Source organism: Canis aureus, chromosome 2 (genome assembly GCF_053574225.1).
Source record: "Canis aureus isolate CA01 chromosome 2, VMU_Caureus_v.1.0, whole genome shotgun sequence".
Taxonomy (NCBI): domain Eukaryota; kingdom Metazoa; phylum Chordata; class Mammalia; order Carnivora; family Canidae; genus Canis; species Canis aureus.
Genome location: NC_135612.1, coordinates 32,717,886 through 32,739,262, shown reverse-complemented (window position 1 = coordinate 32,739,262; position 21,377 = coordinate 32,717,886). Strand labels below are relative to the sequence as shown.

The 21,377-nt window shown below is 44.1% G+C and overlaps 1 protein-coding gene, 1 long non-coding RNA gene and 1 pseudogene across 3 annotated transcripts in view; 1 reads left to right on the top strand and 2 right to left on the bottom strand.

The window, feature by feature from the left end:
- Positions 1-8,386: 8,386 nt before the first annotated feature.
- Positions 8,387-9,862, bottom strand: LOC144289795 (EMI domain-containing protein 1 pseudogene; annotated as a pseudogene).
- Positions 9,863-16,467: 6,605 nt separating this feature from the next.
- On the bottom strand, positions 16,468-18,010 carry LOC144295737 (uncharacterized). Its single transcript, XR_013362831.1, has 2 exons — positions 17,720-18,010; positions 16,468-16,748 (listed from the first exon to the last, which is right to left on the bottom strand). It is a non-coding gene; the product is annotated as an uncharacterized LOC144295737 (long non-coding RNA).
- The window catches only part of NIPA1 (NIPA magnesium transporter 1), a 52,545-nt gene continuing 48,262 nt past the window's right edge, over positions 17,095-21,377 (top strand). Inside the window, exon 1 of one of the 2 annotated variants that reach the window (XM_077868173.1) lies at positions 17,095-17,275. In XM_077868173.1, coding sequence (XP_077724299.1) covers positions 17,107-17,275 — 169 coding nt within the window. In that variant the 5' untranslated portion in view covers positions 17,095-17,106. The remainder of the gene's footprint in view (positions 17,276-21,377) is intronic. The other variant, XM_077868185.1, reaches the window with a different exon arrangement.

Here is a 21,377-nt window from a genome sequence, read left to right as displayed (position 1 = left end):
ATTTTTAACTTTTTTAGGAACCTCCATACTGTTTTTCAGAGTGGCTGTATCAGTTTGCATTCGCACTAACAGTGTAAGAGGGTTCCCCTTTCTCTGCATCTTCACCAACATTTAATATTTCCTGAGTTGTTAATTTTAGTCATTCTGACTAGTGTGAAGTAGGATCTCATTGTGGTTTTGATCTGTATTTCCCTGATGCCTAGTCATGTTGAGCATTTTGTCATGTACCTATTGGCCATTTGCACATCTTCTCTAGAGAAATGTCTGTTCATGTCATCTACCCATTTCTTCACTGGATTTTCTGCTTTGGAGGTTGAGGTTGATAAGTTCTTTATACATTTTGGATACTAGTCTTTATCTGATAAGACATTTGCAAATATCTTCTCCCATTCTGAAGGCTGCCTTTTAGTTTTGTTGACTGTTTCCTTTGTTGTGCAAAAGTGTTTTATCCTGATGACATCCCAATAGTTCATTTTTGCTTTTGTTTCCCTAGCTTTTGGAGCCGTGTCTAGCAAGAAGTTGCTGTAGCTGAGGTCAAAGAGGTTACTGCCTATGTTCTCCTCTAAAATTTTGAGGTATTCCTGTCTCACATTTAGGTCTCTCATCCATTTTGAGTTTATTTTTGTGGGTAGTGAAACAGTGGTCCAGTAGCTGTCCCATTTTCCCAACATCATTTATTGGAGACACTGTCTTTTTCATTGGATATTATTTCCTGCTTTGTTGAAGTTGAGTTGATCATAGAAATGAGAGTCCATTTCTGAGTTCTCTATGCTATCCCATTGACCTATATGTCTGTTTTTGTGCCAGTACCATACCGTCTTGATTGATTACAGCTTTGTAATAGAGCTTGGAGTCCAGATTGTGATGCTTTTTTTTGTTTTTGTTTTTTCCAATGTCGCTTTGGCTATTCAGGGTCTTCTCTGGTTCTATACAAATTTTAGGATTATTTGTTCCAGCTCTGTGAAAAATGCTGATGGTATTTTGATAGAGTTGCATTGAATGTATAGATTGCTCTGGGTGGCATAGACATTTTAACATTTGTTCTTCCAATCCACAAGCATGGAATGGATTTTTCCATTTCTTTGTGTCTTCCTCTATTTCTTTCATAAGTGTTTTATAATTTTTAGAATATAGATCCTTTAATCTTTTGGTTAAGGTTTATTCCTAGGTATCTTACAGTTTTTAGTGTGATTGCAAATGTGATTGATTCCTTAATTTCTCTTTCTTCTGTGTTATTGTTAGTGTATAGAAATGCAATTGATTTCTGTGTATTGATTTTATATCCTGTCACTTTGCTGAATTGCTGCAAGAATTCTAGCAATTTTTGGTTAGAGTCTTTTGGGATTTCCACATAAAGTATCCCGTCAATGTGAAAAGTGAGAGTTTGACTTCTTTGCCAATTTGAATGCCTTTTATTTCTTTTTGTTGTCTGATTGCTAAGGCTAGAATTTCTACTACTACGTTGAACAACAGTGATGAGAGTGGACATCCCTGTCATGTTCCTGACCTTAGAGAATTATATTCATTGTGGGCTTTTCATACATGGCTTTATGATTTTGAAGTATGTTTCCTCTATCCCTACACTGTGGAGAGTTATAATCAAGAAAGGATGCTGTACTTTGTCAAGTGCTTTTTCTCATCTATTGAGAGGGTCATATGTCCTTTCTTTTATTAATGTAGTGTATTACATTGATTGGTTTGCAGATGTTGAACCACCCTTACAGCCCAGGAATAAATCTCACTTTGTGCTTGTGAATAATCCTTTAAATGTACTGTTGAATCTTATTGGCTAGTATCTTGGTGAGAATTTTGGTATCCATGTTCATCAAGGATACTGGTCTGTAATTCTTCAATTAAAACAATGAGGTCTTTGGTTTGGGGATCAAGGTAATGCTTGCTTCATAGAATAAGTTTGGTAGTTTTCAGGAAGGAACTTCTGGGGTCCTGGAAATCCTCTATATTTTTATTTGGGTAGGAGGGATGATAGAAATAGAAATATATATAGATATTATATAGATATAGATAGACCAAGCTGTACATTTAAGAATGATTCCAGTTAGTAAGTGAAGAAACCTGATTGACTTTTTAAAATCATCATTTTACCATATTAAACTAATTTGTTTAATTAAAGATCATCCATGGATGAAACCAGTAGCTGGAAGGATGATAGGGTAGTTTACATGGAGGGGTCAGGTTCTCACTACCTGAACCAACTGACCTTATCAGGCATTGAGTGCCTCCAGATCTGATGCAATAGAAATCACTAACACCATATATGCCATATCTTTAATATTAAAAGGTAGAAATGTAATCCAATCAAATCTAGAAATAAATTCAATTTATAGAAAATATGGAGAATTAAGGAACCAATTAAATTATGCCACAAAGAAACTAGGTGGCTGCATTAGTTATCTATGGTTACTAACAAATTATCACAAACTTAAAGTCTTAAAAAAAGTATCTATTATCTCACAGTTTCTGAGATACAGAGCTAGTATGGGTTAGCTGGATCCTCTGCTTAGAATAGTAAAGGGCTGCAATCATGATGTTGACTGAATCTCCTTCTCTAAATTTATTTATTAATTTTTATTTTAAGAAATTTAAGTATAGGTTGGGTGCCTGCCTTCGGCTCAGGTCCTGATCCCAGGATCCAGGAACGAGTCCTGCGTCAGGCTCCCTGCATGGAGCCTGCTTCTCCCTCTGCCTGTGTCTGCCTCTCTCTCTCACTCTGTGTCTCTCATGGATAAATAAATGTCTTTAAAAAATAAAAATAAATAAAATTTAGGCATAGTTGATACACAATATTTCATTAGTTTCAGGTGTACAATATAGTGTTTGACATGTCTATATGTTGTTATGCTCACCACAAGTGTAGGTACCATCTATCATCATGCAATGTTACAATACCCTTGACTATAATCTCTAGGCTATGCCTTTTATCTCCATGACTTACTCATTCCATAACTGGAAGCCTGTATCTCTCACTCCCCTTCACCTATTTTGCCCTTCTCCCCACTCTTTCCCTTCTGGCAATCATCAGTTTGTTCTCCGCACTTATGGATCTGTTTTTGCCTTTTGTTTGTTTGTTTTGAAAGAAGACATACAGAAGGCCAACAGACAGGAAAAAAATGCTCAACGTTGGGGCAGGCAAGATGGCAGAAGATTAGGGTCCCCAAGTCATCTGTCCCCACCAACTTAACTAGATAACTTTCAAATCATCCTGAAAACCTACAATTCGGCCTGAGGTTTAAAGAGAGAACAGCTGGAATGCTACAGTGAGAAGAGTTCACACTTCTAGGAAGACAGAAAAAAAAAAAAACAAATAAAAAAGCATCCAGCGGGGGAGGGGCCCTCACGAGGACCCGGGCTAAGGCCGCGCGGTGAGAGTCCCCAGAACAGGAAAGCTCAGGCCCGGAGAGGCAGGAGCTTCACCGATCTTCCCCGATGGAACGGTGCTCGCAGGGACCTCCGGCAGGGTCCCAAGAGGGGCAGTGGAGCCCCCAGGTTCCCGGGGTCACTAACAGAGGAAGTGCCCCCCGGGGGAGAGCGCGCCACACACCGCTGGCCGAGCTCCCTAAAGGGCTGCAGCGCGCCCAGCGGGGTCTTGGGAGCAGCTCAGGTGGCGGTTCAGGCGGCGGCTCCGAGCGCAGGGGGCTGCGCGGCCCTGGGAGCACGATTCCAGCAGCACAAACCCCGGAGCCCAGGACGCCGGGGAACACAGCCCAGGATCCAGCGCTCCCCTTGGGACAGGTGGAGGCCGGGAGGACACAGGACAGCGAGGACGCTCCTGCCACGCGGGGGGCAGCCCTGAGCTGTGCAGGGCAGCACCCCCCGCCCCTGGAGCATCCAGGCCTGTGCGGACTGGGAGCTGTGGGAGATACTGCAGGAGCTGACTCTAGGGCTGGAGAGCTGGCAGCCACCAGGCTTGTTGTTCCTCCCTCTGTCACCTGCCTGGGACAGAGCAGGCTGCCAGGGAACAGGGCCTCACAGGATAAACAGCTCCCACTGAGCCGTGCACCAGGCAGGGGGTAGGGCAGCTCCCCCAGGTGCACACACCTGAGAATCAGCACAGCAGGTCCCTCCCCCAGAAGACCAGCTGGAAGGACAGGGGAAAAGCAAGTTCTTAACCAAACAGCACTGGAAAGCTCCAGGGGAAGTTGAGGGACTTACAGTATATAGAATCAGAGGATACCCCTCCTTGTTTGTTTTTTTGTTTTTGTTTTTGTTTTCTGTTTTTTGTTTTCCCCTTTTTTTCCCCTTCCTTTTTCCCAGTACAACTTGTTTTTAGCCACTCTGCACTGAGCAAAATGACTAGAAAGAAGAACTCACCACAAAAGAAAGAATCAGAAACAGTCCTCTCTCCCACAGAGTTACAGAATTTGGGTTACAATTTGATGTCAGAAGCCAATTCAGAAGCACAATTATAAAGCGACTGGTGGCTCTGGAAAAAAGCATAAAGGATTCAAGAGACTTCATGACTGCAGAATTTAGATCTAATCAGGCCGAAACTAAAAATCAATTAAATGAGATGCAATCCAAACTGGAGGTCCTAACAACGAGGGTTAATGAGGTAGAAGAACGAGTGAGTGACATGGAAAAAATACTCAATATCACTCATCATCAGGGAAATGCAAATTAAAACCACAATGTGATATCATTTTACACTTGTCAGAATGGCTAGAATCAAAAAGACAAGAAATAATATGTGTTGATGGTGATGTGGACTCATCCTCATCCACTGGTGCAGCTACTGCGGAAAATAGTATGGAGGTTCCTCAAAAAATAAAAGAAATACCAAAAAGATAAAAAATAGAAATAGAAATACTGTATGATTCAATAATATCACTACTAGTATTTACCCAAAGAAAATGAAAACACTTATTTGACAGGATATATGCACCTCTATGTTTATTGCAACATTATTTACAATAGCCAAGATATGAAAGCAACCCAAGTGTCCATCAATAGATAAATGAATAGGGCACCTGGGTGACTCAGTCAGTTAAGTGTCTGCCTTCAGCTCAGGTCATGATCCCAGGGTCCTGGGATTGAGTCCCAAATCTGGCTCCCTGCTCAGCAGAGAGCCTGCTTCTCCCTCTCCCTCTGCTCCTCCCCATGCTTGTACTCTTTCTCACTCTCTCAAATAAATAAAATCTTTAAAAATATAGATAAATGAATAAAGATGTGGGATGGAATATATATATATATACACATATGCATACATATATATATTTATGTGGGAATATAGATTTAGAGATTCTATTATATATATACATAATGAAACATTAGTCATAAAAAAGGATGGGATCTTGCTATTTGTGACAACATGGATGGTATTATGCTAAGTGAAAAAAGTCAGACAGAAAAAGACAAATGCAATGTGATTTCACCTATATGCAGAATCTGAAAACCAAACAAATGAGGCTCTTTTTAACATTGAATCCATCTTCTTGGATCTTATCTTTCTATAAGTTTGAAGCATGGATCCAATTTAATTTTTGCTACATGGTTACCCAGTTGTCCATAGCCTATCAACATTTTTTTCCACTGGATAATTGTTTGGGAAATTCTAATAAAATTTAAAGCTTACGAATTCTGTGTGTAAATTAGATTAAATAGCCTTTTTGGGTGAGACTTAAGAGTTTCTCCTGCTTTTAAAATTAATAGAATCAGACAGCCCTGGTGGCTCCGCGGTTTAGTGCCACCTTCAGCCCAGGGCGTCCGGCTGCCTGCATGGAGCCTGCTTCTTCCTCTGCCTGTGTACTCTGCCTCTCTCTCTCTCTCTCTCTGTCTCTCATGAATAAATAAATAAAACCTTTAAAAAATAAAATTAATAGAATCAATCTCTTGGCTTTGTGGTATCTAGTTTAACTACTCAAAAACTTTTTTGGGCATGCTTCCTTGACTTTAGTTGATTTCTGAATCAGAGAAGCTATTATTACAAACTTACAACAGGAAAAAGATAAAGAAAGACACACAGACAGATGTGTAGATAAACATAAATAAATAGATGAAGAAGCCATTCTGGAAGAAATATTACCCAAGGAATAAGAGTAAACTCCACAATAAGAATTTTACTCTAGAAAAAAAAAAAGAATTTTATTCTAGGATGCTGTTCTGAAAAGAGCATAGCAGCTGTGAGACCATTGTACTTAGGCTTGTTTGCAAAGCTTGCCTTGGGGTGGCATCTGGAAATGTAGATTTAGAGAGTTCACTTACTACTCCATTATTATTTATTTCCCTAACTGATTAGAGTGGCTCACTGCCTAACCTATTTGTACAAACAATATTGTTTATGCTGAACTTGTGCTTTCCATTAGTCTTGAATTTTATTTTAATTTTTTAAAGATTTTATTTATTTATTCATGAGAAACAGAGAGAGAGAGAGACAGAGAGAGAGAGAGACAGGCAGAGGAAGAAGCAGGCTCCATGCAGGGAGCCTGACATGGGACTCAATCCCAGGTCTCCAGGATCACACCCTGGGCTGCAGGCGGCGCTAAACCGCTACGCCACCGGGGCTGCCCAAGTCTTGAATTTTAATGTGACTGATAACTGATAAAATCCTGGACTCCTAGGCTCAGGCAAGTTTCCCTGGCAGACAATATTTCAGGCATATTATCATAACTTGTTGAAGGAATTTAGCACATGCATGTGACTTCTTTTGAAGATGACTCTTGGAAGCTCCTTGTTTCCTCTGGATCTCATCTCATGGACTTTTTCCTTTTGCTGATTTTGTTTTGCATCCTTTCATTGTAATTAATCATAGTCATGAGTATGACTATATGCTCAGTCCTGTGAGTCTTCCTAAGTGAATCATCTAATTTCTGGGTGGTCTTAGAAACCCCTGACACAAATGCTCAATAAGAACAAAAAAATCATTGAAAGAAGAGCTCAAAGACTGGATAGCAAACAACGGATTTGATGAAAAATAAAATTTCAGAGCTAATGAAACACATAGAATTTCACCAATATATAGACATAGAGGATAAATATTGAGATAATTAGAAAAGAACAAACATAACATAAAAGACTATCCAACATAAGGATAATTGCTTTCCTTAAAATAGAGAACTCACCTGATGGAACATATGAAGGGGAGGGTTAGCTTGGGGATATTTAAAAACACAGTGGTAGAAAATGGCTGGGGGCAACTGGGTGGCTCAGTCAGCTAAATGTCTGCCTTTGGCTCAGGTCATGATCTCAAGATCCCAGGATCAAGTCCTGCCTTGGGTTCCCTGGTCAGCAGGGTGTCTGCTTCTCCCTCCCCATCAGCCCCCTCTCCTGCTCGTGCTCTCTTTCTCTTTTTCTCTCTCAAATAAATATATACATTTTTTAAAAAAAGAAAATTGCTGGAAGAAGGAAAAACAATCTACAAAAGAAAGGATATACTATGTACTAGTAGAAATGATAGATTGTTCAGTGTGATATATTCTAATTGAGTTATTGAGCTTTGAGGATAATAACTAATTCTGCAGATGCCAGGTAGAAGAAAAAGAGATGGAATAAAAGAGAGCCTCTACTCTTGTATATTTCCTTCAAAAATTGGAAGCAAATACATTAAAACATTAAGATTTGATAGATTTGAAGGGATAAGTACATGGCTTATTAAAAATGTTATTCTCTGTCCTTTATATGCATTAGAAATATTTTATAATAAAAGAGAAAAACATTATTTTTTTTTTCAACGGGACAACAGACTGGGGGCCTTTATTGGCTGGAGATGTCTACTTCCAGGGGGCCCCTCCCTCTCCATGCCCCCACCCCTACATGGGACACAGGAGGGGGTGGGGCTTCGGGGGCAGGTCCTATGCAAGGAATCCCCAGCGTCCTGACAATTATTTATTTATTTATTTATTTATTTTTTTGCGTCCTGACTATTGAGCTCAGGGTGGGGACCCAGCACAAGAAATCAAGGAGAGGAGGGGTATGTTGGGATCCCCAAGGTTTAGCTGGGAAGGAGGGGGAGGCGAGCCCTTCCCCATCAGCCCTGCAGGTGCCAAGGGCCCAGGAGAGCCCCAACTCCTGGCTCCCTTCATTGCCTACAGGCCCCGAGGCTTGGGCAGCTGTTAAGACTTGAACCCACCACCCCTCCTCTGCAGGCCTGCATCATCCTATTTCACAGAGGGAGGTGGAGGCACAGGGCTTTGAGCAAGGCCTCACCTCTTACCTGGGCTGCCCCTCCCTCTCAGGCCACTGTCCTTTCTCAGTTTCCTATTTGGCTTACACAGGGAGTCAGGACCAAGACTTGCCCATCCCAAAGGCCTAGGTGACAGAAGGGACCCTGAGGACATTAATAAATATGGATGGGTGGTCCCTGGAGGCAGTTGGCAAAGTTCAGGCTGGGAAGGGAAGCCTGGCCTGGTCTGCCCCTAGGGCCGACCCACCCTCAGCCTCTCTTGTTGCTGCTCCTGGGAGCCACGATTGCGTAGTTGGCCGCATGTCCTCCCCTCTTGCCCCACAGGAGGCTGGGAGTGCCCGGGCCAGCAGGGCCTGTCCCCGGCCCCTCTGGTTCATAGAGCCCAATCATTGTTTCCAAGATTAAAGCCCTCTCAGCTAAAATCTTCAAAGCTTCGTGTGGTTGGTGCAACTCCTCCCCCCATTGGCTCTTCTCCCCAGGGTCTCCTTTGGGGTCAGGTTCTCTCAGCTGCCCCATGGAGCCTTGGGGGCCAGGCTCCCCATGCAGTCCTCTTTCTCCCTTCTCTGCTGGGTGGCCAGAGATTCCTTTGGGTCCAGTGGGGCCTGGGGATCCCACGTGTCCAGGACTCCCAGGGATGCCAATGGGACCAGGAAGTCCAGGGGGACCCATAGGCCCTGGAGGTCCTGGGAGTCCAGCTGGTCCCTGGGGCCAGTGGCTGCTGGTCTCAGTGAAGGTGTTGGACAGTAATGGGTCCCCATACTGGGGGTACCAGATGTGAGGTGGCCCAACAGGGGCTGGGGGCCCAGGGGGGCCAGGAGGCCCTGGTGGGCCTGGAGGTCCCCACTCTCCAGGGTGCCCACAGCTCCAGCCTGGCCAGGGCTTCCTGGGGGACCTTGAGGACCTGGTGGCCTCTCATCCCTGTTGGGCCTCGGCTGCCAGTTTCTCCCTTAGGGCCAGTGGGCCCAGGAAGCCCCTGGCCACCAACTCCATCATCTCAAGGGAGCAGTGGGGCCCTCCTGTTCTGACTCTGGGTAGCCCTTGGAGGCCTCCATCCCCAGGGCTGCCCTGAGCTGCTGGGGAGCCCCAGAGTGGGTCGGCAGCAGGGGTTGGGGGCACTGCCTGCTCAGTGACAATGAGCGCTGCCACCTTGACCTCCAGTACCTTCAGTCGCTTGGTCAGCTGACACTTTGCTGCAGTTGAGGCAACCTGAAAAGGCTGTGGGCCGAAATGCCATCGGTCGCATGGTGTTGCCTGACCACCCGGGGTCCACGAAACCAGAGGAGCCTTCCTCACAGTTCACCTGGAGTGCCCAGGGCAGCACCTCCACTCCCGCGCGGTCACTGTCTCGTACATCACTTTGTAGGAGGGTCTCACCACCGCTGTAGCTGCTCCCGGGGCAGCTCACGGGCCAGGCGCAGTGCCGCAGCGCTCGTTGAAGATAGGTACCATTTTGCACGTGGCATGAGATGGTACGGGTCACCACATACGAGCACCAGTTCCTTGTTGGGAGAACGGGGCTCCCTCGACGCTCCACGCGGCGCCGCCTCCGGGGAGCAGGAGCCCGAGGCAAAGCAGCGCCCAGGCCCGCGCGCCCCCGTGCTGCGCCCGCGCCCTCCGCGCACCGCCCCTCGCCGCAGCCGCCGCCGCCGCCCGCGCTGCCTGCTCCCCAGCGCCGCGGCAGGAGAGGGGCGGGGAAGCGGACGCCGGGCGGGTGAGAAAAAACATTATTAAATCTTTCCTGATTCCTTATTTGTATTTAAACTCTTCTCTGTGTCTGTTTTTGTGCCAGTACCACACTGTCTTGATGACCACAGCTTTGTAGTACAACCTGAAATCTGGCATTGTGATGCCCCCAGATATGGTTTTCTTTTTTAAAATTCCCCTGGCTATTCGGGGTCTTTTCTGATTCCACACAAATCTTAAAATAATTTGTTCTAACTCTCTGAAGAAAGTCCATGGTATTTTGATAGGGATTGCATTAAACGTGTATATTGCCCTGGGTAACATTGACATTTTCACAATATTAATTCTGCCAATCCATGAGCATGGAATATTTTTCCATCTCTTTGTGTGGTACTGGCACAAAAACAGACACATAGATCAGTGGAACAGAATAGAGAATCCAGAAGTGGACCCTGAACTTTATGGGCAACTAATATTCGATAAAGGAGGAAAGACTATCCATTGGAAGAAAGACAGTCTCTTCAATAAATGGTGCTGGGAAAATTGGACATCCACATGCAGAAGAATGAAACTAGACCACTCTCTTTCACCATACACAAAGATAAACTCAAAATGGATGAAAGATCTAAATGTGAGACAAGATTCCATCAAAATCCTAGAGAAGAACACAGGCAACACCCTTTTTGAACTCGGCCATAGTAACTTCTTGCAAGATACATCCACGAAGGCAAAAGAAACAAAAGCAAAAATGAACTATTGGGACTTCATCAAGATAAGAAGCTTTTGCACAGCAAAGGATACAGTCAACAAAACTAAAAGACAACCTACAGAATGGGAGAAGATATTTGCAAATGACATATCAGATAAAGGGCTAGTTTCCAAGATCTATAAAGAACTTATTAAACTCAACACCAAAGAAACAAACAATCCAATCATGAAATGGGCAAAAGACATGAACAGAAATCTCACAGAAGAAGACATAGACATGGCCAACATGCACATGAGAAAATGCTCTGCATCACTTGCCATCAGGGAAATACAAATCAAAACCACAATGAGATACCACCTCACACCAGTGAGAATGGGAAAAATTAACAAGGCAGGAAACAACAAATGTTGGAGAGGATGTGGAGAAAAGGGAACCCTCTTACACTGTTGGTGGGAATGTGAACTGGTGCAGCCACTGTGGAAAACTGTGTGGAGGTTCCTCAAACAGTTAAAAATATACCTGCCCTACGACCCAGCAATTGCACTGTTGGGGATTTACCCCAAAGATACAAATGCAATGAAACGCTGGGACACCTGCACCCCGATGTTTCTAGCAGCAATGGCCACGATAGCCAAACTGTGGAAGGAGCCTCGGTGTCCAACGAAAGATGAATGGATAAAGAAGATGTGGTTTATGTATACAATGGAATATTACTCAGCTATTAGAAATGACAAATACCCACCATTTGCTTCAACGTGGATGGAACTGGAGGGTATTATGCTGAGTGAAGTAAGTCAGTCGGAGAAGGACAAACATTATATGTTCTCATTCATTTGGGGAATATAAATAATAGTGAAAGGGAAAATAAGGGAAGGGAGAAGAAATGTGTGGGAAATATCAGAAAGGGAGACAGAACATAAAGACTGCTAACTCTGGGAAACGAACTAGGGGTGGTGGAAGGGGAGGAGGGCGGGGGGTGGGAGTGAATGGGTGACGGGCACTGGGTGTTATTCTGTATGTTAGTAAATTGAACACCAATAAAAAAAAAAAAAAACTAAAAAAAAAAAAAAAAAAAAAAAAAAAAAAAGAAAAAACAAAATATTAAAAAAAAAAAAAATAAACTCTTCTCAAACATAGAAATAAAAAATATTTTTTTTTGAAAATCAGACTGACTTCAGAGTTAAAAAAAAAAAAACACCACAAATACTTCTACTGGAATGTTTGCAGGTGGTGAACATCCAATTTTTGATCTAAGCTCAGGTCTTGATCACAGGATTGTGAGTTCAGGTCCCATAGTGGCCTCCATGCCTAGCATGGAATGTTTTCAAATACATGAAGAGAGAATAGCATGAAATCCTCATATACTTTGTACTTGTTGCCCAACTTAATTAGCAACTTCCTGCTATTTTTACTCTTTTAATCTTGATGGGAGAGGCAATCACAGGCGTGCAGTCTTCTGACCCCTGCTTGGCTGCATGGGAATGGGTAGAGGCCTAGAATACTTCTTTTTCAAGCCGTAAAGAGCCTTGGCAGCGTGTGCTGCTATCACCTTGTGGGGCATTCTTTCCCTGTTTCAGATTCTGCGTATTCCTTTGTTCTGCTTGAGCATGTGCGTCGTAGGTCATGTGGCCAACCCCGCTACTATATCCATTCCCAGCAGGGATGAAATGGGGTCCTTAGCTTGAAGCAAAAGAGGGGTGAATGCAGATCATTGTCCTGCATTGGCCACAGGCTGGGACCTGTTGACCATGATAGACTAAAACCCACCGTTGAAACTGATTCCTGTGAGAGTAAAATGTCATTCTATCTAGTGAAATGTGTCTCTCTTGGTGACCCTAGCATTTATAAAGCATGGAGGGAGTAGACATCTTGTGACTACTATTCTGGGTGGCAGGTATCAATACCCTATTTTGCTATCCAACATGCAGTAGGATTCTTTCTTGCCTGGAGGTGGTAACAGGTGTCACGTACTTGATCAATCCATTTACACATATGCTTACACACTCCTTTTATTTCCTTATGAAAATTTAAAAAGCAAATCCCCAACATAATCATTTCACTTGTAAATACTTCAGTGGTTGTCTGTAATAAAGATACTAATATAATGACAATCTCATTAGTACACCCAACAAAATTAACAATCATTCTTTAACATTATTCATACCCCATTTGTGTTAAATGTGACCTCAGACTCTTAACATTTAATGCCAGAAGGTGAGACAATGTCCGCAATGTTTTTGGGAAAGAAAGTACAGTCTTGAAAATATTCATGCATTTTGTGGTTCAAGTAAACATTCCATAACTAAAGAACTCAAAGATTCTAACACCTATGGTTGCTTATTTTTAATATATGTTCATTGAAAAATTTCTTGTGAATTCAAAGATAGGAAAAAATTGGCTAAAGGATGATTTGAATAATGAACCCAGTTAAATATATATTTAAGATTATATAAACATAGGGGTGCCTGGGTGGCTCTTTTGGTTAAGTGTCTGCCTTCGACTCAGGTCATGATCCCAGGGCCCTGGATCAAGCCCCGCATGGGGCTTCCTGCTCAGTGGAGAGTATGCTTCTCACTCTCACTCTCTCCCTGCTCATGGTCTCTCTCTCTCTCTCTCACTCGTTCACTCTCTCAAATAAATAAAATCTTTAAGATTATACAAATAAAGAATTACGAGTACAAGGTAGCCTCTAAATGTTTTATGCCTTGACAAAGTAAAAAAAAAAAAAATTGCAAGGGGATGGTAACTGAGCTGATTTCCTCATTGGTCATCGCAAGGAGTCACGTGATACTGTCTCAAAAGCTAAGAGAAACCTAGTAACTGCCTAATGTTTTTCACTGCCTAATGTTTTTCACTGACAATTTTAGAGGCGTCTTTTAGGAACTAGTCTCTTGTGGTGGAATAGTATTTATCTTAGCTTCAGTGGACACTCCATTTTTATTCCAGTTTATAAAATGCTAATTAAATCCAAGTAATATACATTTGTTGCTTTTGAATTAAAATACTACATGTGCCTTCCCATTTGATAAATGTCTATCATTTTACCCAAATACTCATCTGGAAAAACGTTTGGAGTGGAGTTCTTTTTTTTTTTTTTTTGAAGATTTTATTTATTTATTCATGAGAGACACAGAGAGAGAGAGGCAGACACAGGCAGAGGGAGAAGCAGGCTTCCCACAAGGAGCCTGATGCAGGACTTGATCCTGGACCCCAGGATCATGCCTTGAGCCGAAGGCAGATGCTCAACCACTGAGCTACCCAGGCGTCCCATAGAGTGGAGTTCGTAATGGTAATAATAGTTATTTTAGGTGACTGAATTTGGGGTGAGGTTTTTTTATTTTATTTTATTTATTTATTCATGAGAAACACACACACACACACACACAGATACACAGACAGGCAGAGGGAGAAGCAGGCTTCATGCAGGGAACCTGATGTGGGACTCAATCCCAGGTCTCCAGGATCACGCCCTGGGCTGAAGGCAGTGCTAAACAGCTGAGCCACCCAGGCTGCCCTGGGGTGAGGTTTTTATATTCTCTGGCATTTACTGAATTCACTGAGTTTTTATTTATTTATTTATTTATTTATAAATGAGCATGACTCTTTTTGCCAAAAGCTCTAAAGGCATTATTTAAAATATATGTATATTAAATAATATGGCATTATTAGAAAGGTAAATTATTATTATGCTGGCAATGTTGTTGCTGCTGCTTTCATTTGCTTGCTTCCCCTGAGATTTATGATAGAAGTTATTGCTTATATCAGGAAACCTCACTCATGTTCACAGGTATATTTAAAAAGAATAAGCAACCACTTCATACCTACTAGGATAGCTATTTTTTAAAAAAGACAAATGGAAAATGACAAGTACTGGTGAGAATGTGGAGAAATTGGAACCTTTGTATATTGCTGGTGGGGCTGTAAAATGGTGCAGAGACTATGGAAAAGTTTAGGAGTTCCTCAAAAAACTAAATATAGAATTACCATATGACTCAGCGATTCCACTCTTAAGTACACTATACCTAAAACATTTTAAGTCAGTTACTCAAACAGCTACTTTCATGCCCCTCTTTGCAACATCATTCACAAAAGCCAAAGGTGGAAACAACTCAAGTGTCCATCAACAAATAACAGATAAACAAAATGTTGTATGTATATACAGAGGAATAATACTCAACTATAAAAACGAATAAAGTTCTGACACATGCTACAGCATGAATGAAACTTAGAACCAAATGAAAACCAAGCTAAGTCATAAGCCAGTCATGGAAGGTGAAATATTGTATAATTCCATTTGAATGGAATATCCAGAGTGGGAATATTCAATACTGCAAGTAGTTTTGTAGTTAGCAAGGAGTAGGGGTAAGAAGTGGGGATGGCTGCTTAATAGCTACAGAGTTTGTTTCAGATGATGGAAAAGTTTTAGAAATAGTGGTGAGGGTTGTACAACCTCGTCAATATAATTAATGCCAGTGAACTGTACATTAAAAAATGTCTAAAATGGCAAGTTTTGTGTTATATACAACAGACCCTTGAACAATGTGGGATTTAAGGGCATCGACCACCCCTCCACACACACAGGAAAATCCGTGTATACCTTTTTTTTTTTTTTAATATTTTATTTATTTATTCATGAGAGACAGAGAGAAGCAGAGACACAAGCAGAGGGAGGAGCAGGCTCCACACAGGGAGCCCGACGTGGGACTGGATTCCGGGACTCCAAGATCATGCTCCAGGCCAAAGGCAGGCACCAAACCGCTGAGCCACCCAGGGATTCCCTCCCACCCCTGTATACCTTTTGATTCCTTAAAAACTTTACCACTAATAGCCTACTGTTAACTGGAAGCCTTACCAATAACATAAACAGTAGACTAACACATATCTTATATATTATATGTATTATATATTATAGTCTGACAATAAAGTAAGTTACAGAAAACATCAAGAAAATCGTAAGGAAGGAAAATACATTTACAGTACTATATTGTAACAAAAAAATCTGAGTATAAGTGGACCCAAGCTGTTCAAACCCATATTGTTCAAGGGTCAATTGTATGTTACAACAAAAAAGAATAAACAATGGGCTAGATTCATTCAGCATAAAAGTTTCATAGGGAATAGTATATGATTTCATATACTATTTGAGTTTGCTCCACAAACTAATAATGCTGTAGATGTAGATTTATACTCTTTAACTGAGTGTTTTCAAAATTTATAAAGATGTTTATTACAGCATCATTTACAATAGAAAAAAAAAAAAAACAACTGGTAGCCAAAACAACCAACCAACCAACAATTGTTAAAAGGCCGGACAAATTACAGTAATTAGCTTTATGGGAAATTATACTGCCATTAAAATAATAATTACGGGGATCCCTGGGTGGCTCAGCGGTTTAGCGCCTGCCTTTGGCCCAGGGCGCGATCCTGGAATCCCGGGATTGAGTCCCACGTCGGGCTCCCGGTGCACGGAGCCTGCTTCTCCCTCTGCCTGTGTCTCTGCCTCTCTCTCTCTCTTTATCTCTCTATCATAACTAACTAACTAACTAAATAAATAAATATCTAAAAACATAAAATAAAATAATATGTAGCAACGTGGAAACTGATTATGACATTAAGTAAAAAGGATATTTTGTATATTATAATTTGATATTATGTAAAAGTATATATACTGAGGGAAAATATCTAAATAATAATTAGGCTAGAGATTGTGGAATTTTTATTTTTATTATTTTTTTTAATTTATGATAGTCACAGAGAGAGAGAGAGAGAGAAGCAGAGACACAGGCAGAGGGAGAAGCAGGCTCCATGCACCAGGAGCCTGATGTGGGATTCGATCCTCGGTCTCCAGGATCGTGCCCCCGGCCAAAGGCAGGCGCTAAACCACTGCGCCACCCAAGGATCCCCGAGATTGTGGAATTTTTAAATAAATAACTAGTACTGTTTTCCACGCTTCCCTTTATTTTGATATATTTTATTGAAAATAAATTAGGAAATTAGGTGTTACGGTTGCAAGCCGGACTGCTGCACTGTGGCGACGGCTTGGCTTCACGCCAGCCCGTCGTCCCATCCGAGGGTCTTCAGCCGGTGGTCCAGGGTTCAGGCCCTGTCGAGAGTCCCCGTGGGCCTCTGCCTGCAGCCTTGGCGGGGATGCTGATCCCTCCTGGTCCTGCCTGCGTCCTGCCGGCCCCTCCTGGTCCCAAGCGGCGCATGGAACACTTGCTGAAAAATGATTTATCTGAGATAAAACTTAAGTGGGGTTCCTGTATTCTCATTCACCTCCAGGCTACCTCGAGCGCCCGCTCCCTTTTCCCAGCACCGCCCCCTCTTACTACTGCCTCTCTCGGCCCCTTCCTCACGGTCGCTCCTCCGGCCTCCAGGCTCGCCGAGTCCACCCCGCACCGCCCGGGACCGCCGTGGCCCCCCCGGGCGCCTGCCCCTGGACGCTCCGAGCGCTCACCCCACCCTCCCGCGGGCGCCGGCCCTGGCTCCCCGAGGCCGTCCCCCACCCCCACCTCGGTCCCGGCTCGGCGCGCAGGCGCAGGCGCGGAGGGCGGGCGCGGGCGCGGGCGCGGGCGGAATGGGGACTGCAGCGGCGGCGGCGGCGGCGGCGGCGGCCGGGGAGGGGGCCCGCAGCCCGAGCCCCGCTGCCGTGTCGCTCGGCCTGGGCGTGGCCGTCGTGTCGAGTTTGGTGAATGGGTCCACGTTCGTGCTTCAAAAAAAGGGCATCGTGCGCGCCAAGCGGCGAGGTAGGGCGGGCCGCGCGGGCTGTGCTCGGGGTGGAGGCGGGGGTGCAGGGAGCCGTCGCCGGGCGCAGGGAAGGGGCGCGGCTGCTGGCCGGGGGGTGCCTGGGTCCTCCCTCGGGGCCGGCCCGGGCGGTAGGCGGAGCGCGCCTGGCGCCCGGCGGGAGGCTGCGCGCCCACCTGCAGCGCGGCGGCGGCCCGGGCGGGTCCCGAGCATCCCCGCCGCGGCCGCGCCCTGCGCTCCCGCATTCCTGGAGGCGGCCCCGGCCCTGGCCGCTGGGACTCCGCATCTTGCTGCTCCCGCCGGCGGCCTGCGGCGCCCCGGGTCGGTCTGATAGTGTTGCTCCGCGGACTTCTTCCTCCTCCCCAGACCCTCCCGCGCCCTCTGCAGCCGCGCCGCCTGCCAGCCGCCCTCCGCTTGGAGCCCGCGCCGCCGTGGCCCGCACTCACCGCTGCTCGGGGAGCCTCTTCTCTCAGAGGAGCCCCGAGGAGTCGAGGCGCGGCGCGGCGCCTGCCTGCAGGGAGCCACGGGCCTTCCGCCCGGGCTGTGGCCCCCGCCGCCGCGCACTCGGGAGACGGAGCCCCGCTGGTTTGCGCCCCTCTCCCGCCAGCCTGCGGGAGGAAGCGCTGTGCACTAGGCCGGCCGCGGCGCGACGCGGCGGGGCGGGGCGGGGCAGGCGGGCCGCGGAGGCGCGCACCCTCGGGGTTGGGCAGCAGGTCTTTGCTTCTCTTGAGCTTCTGTTCCCGGGGCCCTTGGTTAAGCCACTCTGGTTGAGACTCCAGCCGTCTGACTACAAGTGATCTTTAGTGTGAAGAAAGCGCAAAGCAGATATTTTAAATAAGCAAAAAATGGGCCAACTGAGTATTCCCCCGGTGGATTCACTACCAGACCCCACTGCTTAGTGGTGGGAACGTGAGAGATGGAGCACAGTTCTTTGCTGACATTCCTCTGTGCTAAGAGAGGCCTGAGACAGTTTACTGAATGCGAGATATAGCATGCTTTGAAACGGAAAAGAAATGCTGCTCCCAGAAAGACAGAATCTTGTGGTTGTTAGCTGCATTTTAATAAGAACGGTATTAAGAGTTCTTTGGGGGAAATGAGACCACCAAGTCATGGGTTTGAGAACAAGTAAACTTATTTAATAGTTCTGATTCTGGAACACAGGTGAAACTTTCTCAGAGTGTCCTAGATGGTCAGCCAGGAGCCCCTCCAGTAAAGACATAAAAGGGACCTGTAATCTCAAATGAAAATATAAAATCATGGATATTCATTTAAAGAACTCAAGTTTGGAGTGAAAACACTGAAATTTACATAAAATCTAAATCAAAGCAAATTCAACAGATATGAAGACACAACTCGCAGTGGCAGAGTTTTCAGGGAGCCAGTTTGATGGGCTTCAGGAGTGTGTGAAGTGTTTGCTGTGACTCAAAAATATTTTTTTTATTTTTTATTAAAGATTTTTAAATTTATTTATTCATAGACACACAGAGAGAGAGAGAGAGAGAGAGAGAGGGAGAGAGAGGGAGAGAGGGGCAGAAACACTGGCAGAGGGGAGAAGCAGGCTCCATGCAGGGCACCTGACTTGGGACATGATCCCGGATCTCTGGATCACACCCTGGACTGAAGGCGGCGCTAAACCGCTGAGCCACCAGGGCTGCCCTGTGACTCAAAAATAAACAACACATGTGCCCATTGGTAAGATGTGTGAGAAGGGAACTCCACCTCTGTGATGGTCCTTCCAAAAACCTACAACCCCAGTCTCCCCATGAGAAAAACATCATACAAACGTGAATAGAGGAACAGCCTGCAAAATATCTGACCAGTCCTTTGCTAAGGTTGTAAAGTCTGAGAGATTGTCACAGACAGGAGAAGTCTAAGGACACATGATATTGGGGAAAATCTAACGAAACCTTAATATAGACTTTAGTTAATAAAAAACAATTATTGAGTAAAACTAAAGTTATTTTAGCTCAGCTTATGTATTTGAGGGAATTAATGAATAAGAAAATAAAATAACTAGAAAAAAATCCGGCAGTGATTGATACAGTTATTTATAACTACATAACATCCCTTTAAATTAATAAAAGTGAAAGTGTAATATTTGCTAATTCCATACTTCCCCACTTATCCACTTGCGACAGATTCAGGTAGGCTGAGTTGTTCATCATGATGGAAGACACATATCCATTTGTTTTGATAAATTTAGTTTTGATTTGTTCAGTAGATTTTCATGAAGCTCTTATTATGTGCCAGACACTAACTATTGTAGTTATTGAAGATATGCAGTTTTAGAATCTACTCTCCCTAAAATTTTTTCCCACCTCTGATAACAAGCAGCAGAATTGTCCATTATAAAATGCCTGAAATGGAGGATTTAGGAGGAAAGAGAAAATAGCCAAGAAGTAGGAAGTCAAGTTCTTGCATAAAAAGACGGTCAGTTTCCTACATTATAAAAAACTCTCACTGAAAGCTTCAATTTTAAATGAATTGCCACATGAGAGCATTTCTTTGGAGTTTTACCTTCAGGAGAGGTAAGCTCTGGTCTCAGCCCTTCTACTGTGGGTTTTGGGGCAAGGCTTCCTCTGTTATAGGCTTTCACACACCTTGAAAGGACCTTCCCAATGAATGGAGTACCCAGATAGTCCACGAGCACAACACAAGCTCCTAGTGGACTGCCTGACTCTTGGGGAACCTTTGAAGGACTCTGCATGGGAAGAGGACATGAGGGACCACAGATCATTTTTACATTTATAGTGTTAGAATCCAGGTAAAGCAGGACTTAAGTGAGAGAAACAAGGTAACCACTGGGTGTGAAAACATTTGTGGAAAGCCAGTTACAGCTTTTAGAATTCCTGTGCATATAGGTGAGGATGGCCAGGGAGTATGATAGCATGAAGGTGGTATCCTGCCCTGGAACAGGCTTTGTGGAAACAGTTTCAGGAAAGTCATGTGCTTGAATTTGCTGGAGGCTTTGGAGAATTGCCTAGTGAGTTGCTGTATGTAGAATGCCCTAGACTAGGATGAACCAGCTGATCTTTTTAAAATCCCTTTCATCGAAGCCAGGAGATATCACTTCATACCCATTAGGATGGCTATTGTAAAAACAAAACAAAAACATAAAATCACAAGTACTGGTGAGGATGTGGAGAAATTGGAAGTCTTGTGCACTGTTCATGGAATGTAAAATGGTGCAATTGCTAAAAAAAAAAAACAAAAAACAACAGTATGGTGGGATGCCTGGGTGGCTTAATGGTTGAGGGTCTGCTCAGGGCATGATCCAGTCCCACATTGGGCTCCTTGCAGGGAGCCTGCTTCTCCCTCTGCCTATGTCTCTGCCTCTTTCTCTGTGTCTCTCATGAATGAATAAACAAAATCTTAAAAAAAGAAAAGAAAAGAAAAAACAGCATGGCAAGTCCTCAAAAAATTAAACATGGAGGGAACCCTGGGTGGCGCAGCGGTTTGGCGCCTGCCTTTGGCCCAGGGCGCGATCCTGGAGACCCGGGATCAAATCCCACGTCGGGCTCCCGGTGCATGGAGCCTGCTTCTCCCTCTGCCTATGTCTCTGCCTCTCTCTCTCTCTCTCTCTCTGTGTGTGTGACTATCATAAATGAATAAAAATTAAAAAAAATAAACATGGAATTGGAATTACTATATGATCTAGCAATTCCACTTCTGGGTATAGACCTAAAAGAAGTGAAAGCAGGATCTTGAACAAATATTTGTATATCCGTGGTTATAGCAGGAACAAAAGGATGTAGTGTGGACAAAACATGGAAACAACTCAAATATCCATTGATAGATGAATGGATAAATAAGTTATGGTATATACATTCAAGGGAATGTTATTTAGCCTTAAAAAGGATTGTAATTCTGACGTGTGCTACAATATAGATTAACCTTGAGAACAATATGCTAAGTGAAATATACCAGTCAGAAAAGGACAAACACTTTATGATTTTACTCAGGTATCTAGTCAAATTCATAGATAGGAAGTAAGATGGAGGTAACAGGGACTGCAGGAAGCAGAGAGTGGAGAGTTAGTGTTTAATGGGTGCAGTGTTTCCGGTTGGAAAGATGAAAAAGTTCTGGAGATCAGTTGTGGTAATA